Source organism: Saccostrea echinata, unplaced genomic scaffold, assembly GCF_033153115.1.
Source record: "Saccostrea echinata isolate AGI-Se365-2 ecotype Australia unplaced genomic scaffold, CSIRO_AGI_Sech_v1 ptg000033l, whole genome shotgun sequence".
NCBI lineage: Eukaryota > Metazoa > Mollusca > Bivalvia > Ostreida > Ostreidae > Saccostrea > Saccostrea echinata.
In genome coordinates, this window is record NW_026889782.1 from 33,057,224 (window position 1) to 33,065,437 (window position 8,214).

Below are 8,214 nucleotides of genomic sequence, written 5' to 3' on the forward strand. Positions count from 1 at the left end.
CAACAATCTATTGGAATTCCCATGGGTACCAATTGCGCCCCGTTATTAGCAGACCTTTTTTTGTATTCATATGAAGCAGAATTTGTCCAAAATCTTGTACGTGAAAAGAAGAAAACACTTGCTGTGGCCTTCAACTCGACATTTAGATATATCGACGACGTATTGTCAATTAACAATGGCTATTTCCATTCTTATGTCGATACGATATATCCTTGTGAACTTGAGATAAAAGATACCACAGAGTCTGACACATCTGTTCCATATTTGGATATTTTACTTGAAAAAGACGTTAATGGTAATTTAACAACCAAGCTTTATGATAAACGTGATGGCTTTAACTTTTCAATTGTCAACTTCCCTTACTTATGCAGCAATATACCTTCATCACCTGCATACGGGGTATATATCTCTCAGTTGATTCGATACGCAAGAGCATGCTCTACGTATGTACATTTTCTAAAACGAGGTAAATTATTGACAAATAAGTTGATGAAACAAGAATATCAGCTGTCTCGTCTAAAGTCATCATTTCGTAAGTTCTATGGTCGATACAATGACCTTGTCAGCAAATACAATTTATCATTAAGTCAAATGCTGACTGACGTTTTTCATACTAATTGTTAGGCCGTTATTTACACACTGAATTGTCGACGGATTTTTCCGTTATTTCTCGATCATGACAAGGAGCACAGGGCGGGTGTGACCGGTCGGCAGGGGATGCTCACTCCTCCATGGCACCTGATCCCACCTCTGATGTTTGGAGGTCCGTGTTTGCTCTGCTCCTATTTTGTATTGTATAATGGACTTTTGAACTTGAATACTGTTCGTTATCTCCATATATTTCACTTCCATGTTAACAATATCGCAACTTTGACGTCGTTTTCTGCGCATTGTGACGTCAAAAGATAAGGGCCCTTTTCTCATGACGGCAGTCATTTGTACACTAGATCGCATCTCAGCGAAAGCGATTTTTTTTAGCTTAGCCAATCAAATGTTTCATATGGCGAGATTAACCAATAAGAATTGATTAGTTAAGATTCCCGCGACTAGATAATTCGTTTGGTTAAGTCTATATAAAGGGTGCATTTTCGTCTGCTTGTTATTCTGAGAACTGGTAGTTTAGGGATAGGTTGGTAGTGTCGTTAGGTTTTTCTTTTCTTTTCTTTTAATTTTATTTATTTTACTTTAGGATTAGATTTTTATTCATTTATATTTAACGGAATAACAACTGATGCAGTGATTTAACTGTGGGTTGTAATTTCCGTGATTTTTATTGAGTTAGTAGATTTTTTCGTGAATTCTTAGATTTATAAATTGATTGAATTTTGAGATATATTTGATTGAGAAATATTTTTGAATAGGTAAAGAGTTAGTTTGATTATCATTGGTAATTTATTTAATTATATTTTTAGTAATATTTTTTCATTTTGAATTTATCGATAAATAATTTAAGAACAAACCATTCGTAAATTAATTCAGTGCGTTAATTGTTGTATGCATCTGTGAGTTAGTCTTTAGTTTATATGCTAAGTAGGTTAACTATTGTGAACAATGCAGGAACTAAACTGTGTGTTCATACGTTAGTAAACATTATTATATGGTTTAGGTTAACTATAGTGAACAAGTGAGTAATTTAACTCATTTTACAAATTGATATATCAAATCCTGTTTCCATTTAATAAAATATTATTATAGGATTATTTAATCAGAGTTATTCCCCTTTGTTTTTATTCTTGAAGTACATTTCTTAATGGAGGGAACACTTGACAATTATGTGGGTTATTGTTGTTTATTTTTAATACATTTGGTTATGAATTGAAATTATACAGCTCGAATGTTGTGTGAGAGTGTTGTTCATATGTTGTTATTTGCTTTAATTTAATAAAGAAAAAGGTACGGTTTGGGCGAAAATCTGCCCGGTCCAAAAAATCAACCAAAATACAACATAAACTAATTTATGAAAATAATTATTTTAACTTGATATCTTTTAAAGCGCCTGAAATACATATCTTCAAAAATGCAGTACTGCTATCTTGACGTTACCTTTTTTTGAGCAAAAACAGACACCTAAATTAACTTCTTATCCAATTATTTGCCAAAAAAAGTACCGGTATGTATTGTACATGTATTTGGTCGAATTTTTATTGAAGTTGATTATAAATATGACATGATTGTTAAGAAACCCCCTTGGTTAACCCTAACCAGCGGAAATCCAAAATAGAGGTCAAAGGTCAATTAAGTGCATAATTTTTACTTTTTTTTATTTTCAATTTTTTGATAAGTTTCACAGCAAAGGATGTTTAAAAAAGTAATTATTTGTATATTTACTGAAGTTCATCATACTGAACTATACTGACAATGCCTTTTTTCAAATCTGTATAGTATACTGTATGTGTACTTAAAAAAGCGGGCTTCATATTTTAGCGGCTTTGGCACGCACAACGATGCGCTAATTCATGAATACCGCTAAGAAATCATTTCCTAATACAATATTCAGCACGAACATGTGTAGCACTAATTTATGATTACGCCAACAACTCCATACCCCTTGACTGCACTTAATTTTGAATACGCCAATATATGTACATGTACAGTATGTTTCAGGTTGCTAAGCAACGAAAAAAAATGATTTCAGAAATTAAAGTTTTTTATTGTTGCTAATGCTTATAAAAGACACCTTTTCTCTTTCCATGATATACTAAAGTAAGACATGACGTCATAATATTGCAGTGAACTCAAGATAGATTGCATCTTAATGAATTACATTTACCATAACTCATAATTGTTAATTTGGAATGTACACATACATTTGTATAGCATACAGGTACTATATAATTTGATAGGAATATTGCTTTTTGGCTGACATAAAACACATAAACACTCTTTTACAGTAAAAGTAACATTTTAATTTACAATTCAGAGAATGAATATTTATTTCAGAAAAGATATTTTTTCAGCTAACAGAATCTAACAGTTCATTTTGTATATAACAAAAATAATTCTACCTTTCCTCTTTCAAAAGGAACTTCATTTACAAAATCATTTTCAATTTTATCTGCTCAGTAATTTGTTCATAGATGAGATACTAAAAAAATAACAATGTAACTTGATGAAGGTTTTTATCAACAGAGAAACAACAGAAAGAAGCAAAAAATATGTTACTATCCGAGAAGGAAAATGTAGACATATATAAAAGTTCCAGAAATGTTTTCTGTTCTACTCATACCACCCTCTCCTCACACACACAGACACACGTACTATTGTTTCACACCACTTCTCTTTCTATCTCTCATGCTTCCTCCCTCTCTCTCTCTCTCTCACTCTTCCACACCACTGTCATCTTCATCACTATCAGATCCGTCTATAATGTCCTGGATGTCCGAGGCGTCCTCCAGTGATGTAGTCCAGTTTCGAACTCCCTTCAGTGACTCCTGATATCGCCCAAAAGAGAGGTACCATATTACACTGGTTACATGACCGCACATTCCAACAACTCTGGTACCAGCTTTACATTTGCAGTACCATCCATCCACCACTCCATCATTGAAACTGACCCAGCATCTGTACTGTTTGGCAGCTATATGTCTGCTTTGAATCTTAGCACTCACCAACCCAGGAATTTCATCACTAATGAAGATTTCAAAACCCCCCTCTTCATCAATGTGTTCTTTAGCATAGGAATGGGCCATGCGAAGCTGATATATCCCAAGAGTAAGTTGGCGCAATTCAGTTTCTTCATAGCATGGGAAATCTTTGGCAACATTCTCTGCGTCAACTTTTGTCCAACGCAATCCTCTTCTGTCAAGTCCCTCAATTTCCACACGTTCCTGTAAAATGCATAAAAGTTCAGTGTTATCGTACAAGTAAAGGTTTTTTTTTTACTTAATGGAAGCAATTGAAACATTCAGCTTGCCTGCATTTTATCATGATACAACTGTACACTATTTCTGTGTTCAGTTCAGAAAAAAAATCTCTAATGCAATGAAACCAATTATGATGAAAGACAAAAAAAAATATTGTCATTGACTTAAAGACAAAAATGAACTTGCCATTTCATTATAAAACCACAAAACATATATTTACCTGTAGAGTATTAACTCTCTGTGAAAGGTGGAGCATTTTCGAGGCAAGTTGTTGATCTTCCTCTAATGAAACACTAAGTGGTGGCCTATACTTATTGCAAAGAGCTGCTACTATTCTCACATAGTCACCAATAAATGGAATTTGCGAGTTGGGTAACGTTTTAGCTAAATACTGCCACTGTTTCAGTCGCCCATTTGTTGCTTCAACAATCCATCGAACCTGAAAAGTGAAAAACATACACATGCCAAATAAAACAACATTTTATAAAAAAAAAATTTCTCAATATAGAACATGTATTTCATATACAAAGTAATGTTAATCATAATGATCCCCCCCCAACACACACACATTCTCGATATAGGATTTTGATGATATTTTTCTTTATTTTTTAAGATTAGTTTACTGATAAAAATATAAATCTAAATATAACAGTAATGTATTACATTAAGTTTACAAACTAACCTACATATACTAGTATACTTAAATAATTAAAAAAAAAATATTACTAGTACCTTTGTCACAACTCTGGACAAGTTAGAATCAAACGTGGACAGCTGCTTAGTTCCTTTTTTCATAAATGCAGGCATCTCCATCCTGATTCCAATGTCTTCCAATAAATCCTGGGCATCCTTGAAACCACGATCAACAACAAAGACATCGTCTTCTTGTAGCCAGTTCCTGAGTTCTTCTGCATTGTTGTAAATCATATGCTTCAATATGTTAGCATCATTATTCTTTGCATCAGCAAGATAAGGCCCAAGAACCGATACTATATATCCACTTGTAGTCACCACCATCATAGGTTTCACAAGGGGTCTGTGTTTATACAAACTGTATGATCGCCGGGCAAAAGCAAAATTGGAACTTCTCTGTATATAGACGTATGTTCCATCCAATACTAAGATTGCAGGGTTTGATGTTATATCATCTGTCAATAGATTTCTTGCCAGATCACGGGTGTGGTATTGAATGACTTCGTCCCGTGTAATGTGCCGAAATCCAAGATTATATGGAACAAAGTCTCTCATAAGCCCTGTTCTGGCAGACACAATAGCTCGTCGAACCTGCAAAATGTTACACTTTGTAAAGTAAAACATAAATACAACATATCCTGTCTAAAATGTGGGATAAAAAATATATACATGCAATTTTCATAACATCATGTGAAACTCTTACTTGAAATTTAGTCATTCCAAATAAAACAGCAGGCATTTTGTTTGAGAGCGCTGATCTAAGTTTCATCAATAGAATGACTATACACGTCCTCTTGCTCCGATTTCTAGAAGAGTTAATACTGGTAATTGTTGAGACAATGTCATGAAATTCAAGACGAGAAAATCCTGTCAGCACTTGATAATCATTATCGTCTAGGCTGCCTTCATCATCGAAGTCAAGCCTCGATTGCTGAAATGCTTTATCACGCAATTCCTAAAAAAAAATTTAAATCGTCATCATATATGCATGCTTTTTGTCATCTTTAAAGAATTGGTAATACAGTAAAACAAGCTTACAATGAAGTGCCATGGATGGAAAAATTTGCTTCATTATAAACATTATATAATTCGTTATATCCGTCAAGTTCACAAAATAATTTGTAAAGCCACGGGGAATAAAATTCACTTTCCTGTAAGCATCCATTCACCATAAGTGTGTTTGCTATAAATGTGTTTACTATAATGATTGACCAAGTTAAAAATAATAAACATTACCTTTATGAGACTTGTGATGGATGTTTTGTTCAAAGTTGTGATCTCACTGGTCCTGATTTGCTGCATAGCTCCATCGCTCATTTTTCCATTTTCCAAGTGTCGAATACAGCACCTTGCACCAGATGGAATGATGATTTCTTGTTTGATGAATACAAACATACGAACATGATGGGAAACAGTTACAAGTTTGGGTCCCGGTTTTTTACAAACAAAGCAATAACCATGGCTTTGAGATGATGATGGAATAGGCAAGGGTACAGATGGAGGACTAGGAAATGAGCGCTTTGTATGCTTCTGTTTTGGTGATGCAAATGTTGGGTCCTCTTTTTCCTCATGGGGAGCTGGCCTGGACAATTCCAGGTCTCTTGTTGTAGACTCCTTCACTTTCCTACACTTATGTCGACATTTATTGCACAACACATCTGTGTCTTCCACATTTACAGAAAAATGTTTCTGTAAAACAGAAATAAACAAACTAGCTGGACGTCGTTCTTCAGGAGGGACCTTCTTGTTACACAGAGCACACCTATATCGTCTTTCATCCATCCTTAAAAAAGTTTAAGACAATAAATCAAAGGCAATTCTCATCTTCATCATATATTGAAAATATTAGAATCATATCATTAAATAAACAGTTTTTTTTAATTAGAGTATTAGCTCCCGGAAATGAGAACCCCTTATTAATGGGTAAAAAGATCAATAAATATGAGACCCCCCTCCCTGTTTCGGCTTAATGTGGCTTGTTTTTTTTCAAGTCAGAATATGTGTGTTTTTATTTCCATTTTTGTTCTGTTGGTAGTCTAACTGAGTTGATTTTTTGAGTGTGTGTTGACCCCCCTCCCCCGCCCCAGTAAGACACAACTTAACACAAAAACTATGTTTCTGGGTTTAGAATTTTTTTCTTGTTAGTCCCCTACCGGTGAAACCGGAGGGGACTATAGGTTTCCTCTGAGTCTGTCCGTCCGTCTGTCCGTCCGTCTGTCTGTCTGTCTGTCCGTCTGTCTGTCTGTCCCTCTGTCTGTCTGTCAGTCTGTCCCACTTGGTTTTCCGCACTTTTTTCCTAAACGCCTGCAGATATTGAGCTGATTTTTGGTATGTGAGTGTATTTTGATGAGTTACAGATCAAGTTTGAATTTCGTTCCGCTTCATTGATTTTTGACGGAATTACGGCCTTTTCAATTTTTAGGGGTTTTCCGCAATTTTCTTCTAAACGCTTGTAGATATTGAGCTGATTTTTGGTATGTGGCTTTACCTTGATTAGTTATAGATCAAGTTCGCATTTCGTCCCGCTTCATTAATTTTTGACAGAATTATGGCATTTTCAATTCTTAACGGGAACCAGATTACATGCACTTGCCGGTAGGGGACTAGTATTGCTAATGCAATACTCTCAGAATGCTTGTTATTTTTAAGATTTCTAATTTTATTTTTTTTTCTTTTGATGGTGATGACTACATTAGTATTTTCTGAGTGTTTGATGACCTGGGCCGATCCCCACCCCTGGATCCGCAATTGCCCCGGGTCTCAATGTCACGGGGTATACTATATTTCCATTGGAATTCATGCAGATCATTGTCTCTTTTAGGAGTCCGACTCACGATCACTTTACCCTAATATTTTTTTTTCAAAACTTTTTTTTTCAAACCCCCCCCCCCCGATTTTTGAGAAAAAAATAGTGTCCTATTATTTATTACATTCTGTAGAGAAAAAAAATTTATATAAATAATTTGTAATTTATATTTCTTAGAGAACGATTTAAGAACCCTCTCTACACTGCACACTAAAGAGTTCTGATTCTATGGTATTTTTCTGCAGTTGTAGTGATCTGCCCTTAGATCTTAATTCCAATAAATAGAAATTTACAGTATACTGCTCAATTTGCAATCAATACAAGTATTCTTAACATTTTAAAAGGCCAAGATAAATTAATTGAACACGTTATTTACATGTATTTTCTTCATGGAAGGAAACAATTGTGATTTCTGATCACTGATACTGTGTTGTGATTGAACATTTTTCCCCCGGGTAAATGCCACGTACCATATTAAATAGATAAGGTCAATATTTACATCTTTATTCAATATAATTTTCTCGATGTCCAAAAAAATTTTGCACTGGTGTAGAGAGGGTCCTTAACAAATGTTTTGTGTTGTTAACAAATGTTTGTGTTGTACAAAACGACAACAAATTTTGAGCTACTCTGTACCTCGCAAATATTAAAAATTATTGTCATATAATTATTTATAACAGCACGGTAGACTAGAATCATATACTGTTGTCTTATATTTTCAATACAAAAAATGTTTAACACTCTAACAATTGCAGGTGTACCACTGGCATTGCTAAGCGAAGTAATTATATTCGAGACTGAGAGGATGGGAACTTTCAGTTCCGTCTTTAGTTTTAAAACTATCTTCCATAA

The 8,214-nt window shown here is 34.4% G+C and overlaps 1 protein-coding gene across 1 annotated transcript; it reads right to left on the bottom strand.

Moving 5' to 3' along the window:
• Positions 1-3,059: 3,059 nt before the first annotated feature.
• On the bottom strand, positions 3,060-6,338 carry LOC133198449 (uncharacterized). The gene is made up of 5 exons (XM_061334541.1): positions 5,793-6,338; positions 5,260-5,511; positions 4,596-5,147; positions 4,084-4,302; positions 3,060-3,827 (listed from the first exon to the last, which is right to left on the bottom strand). The coding sequence occupies exons 1-5, from the start codon at positions 6,336-6,338 to the stop codon at positions 3,318-3,320; spliced, it is 2,079 nt and encodes a 692-aa protein (XP_061190525.1). The 3' UTR covers positions 3,060-3,317.
• Between the last annotated feature and the right edge of the window lie 1,876 nt (positions 6,339-8,214).

Bases quoted from the DNA above. Each gene is read 5' to 3' on its own strand.
- LOC133198449 (XM_061334541.1), bottom strand. From the start codon at position 6,338: ATGGATGAAAGACGATATAGGTGTGCTCTGTGTAACAAGAAGGTCCCT. The intron at 5,148-5,259 runs GTAAGAGTTTCA...AACATTTTGCAG, and splicing joins TTGGAATGACTAAATTTCAA to GTTCGACGAGCTATTGTGTC. The intron at 3,828-4,083 runs GTAAATATATGT...TGCATTTTACAG, and splicing joins AGAGAGTTAATACTCTACAG to GAACGTGTGGAAATTGAGGG.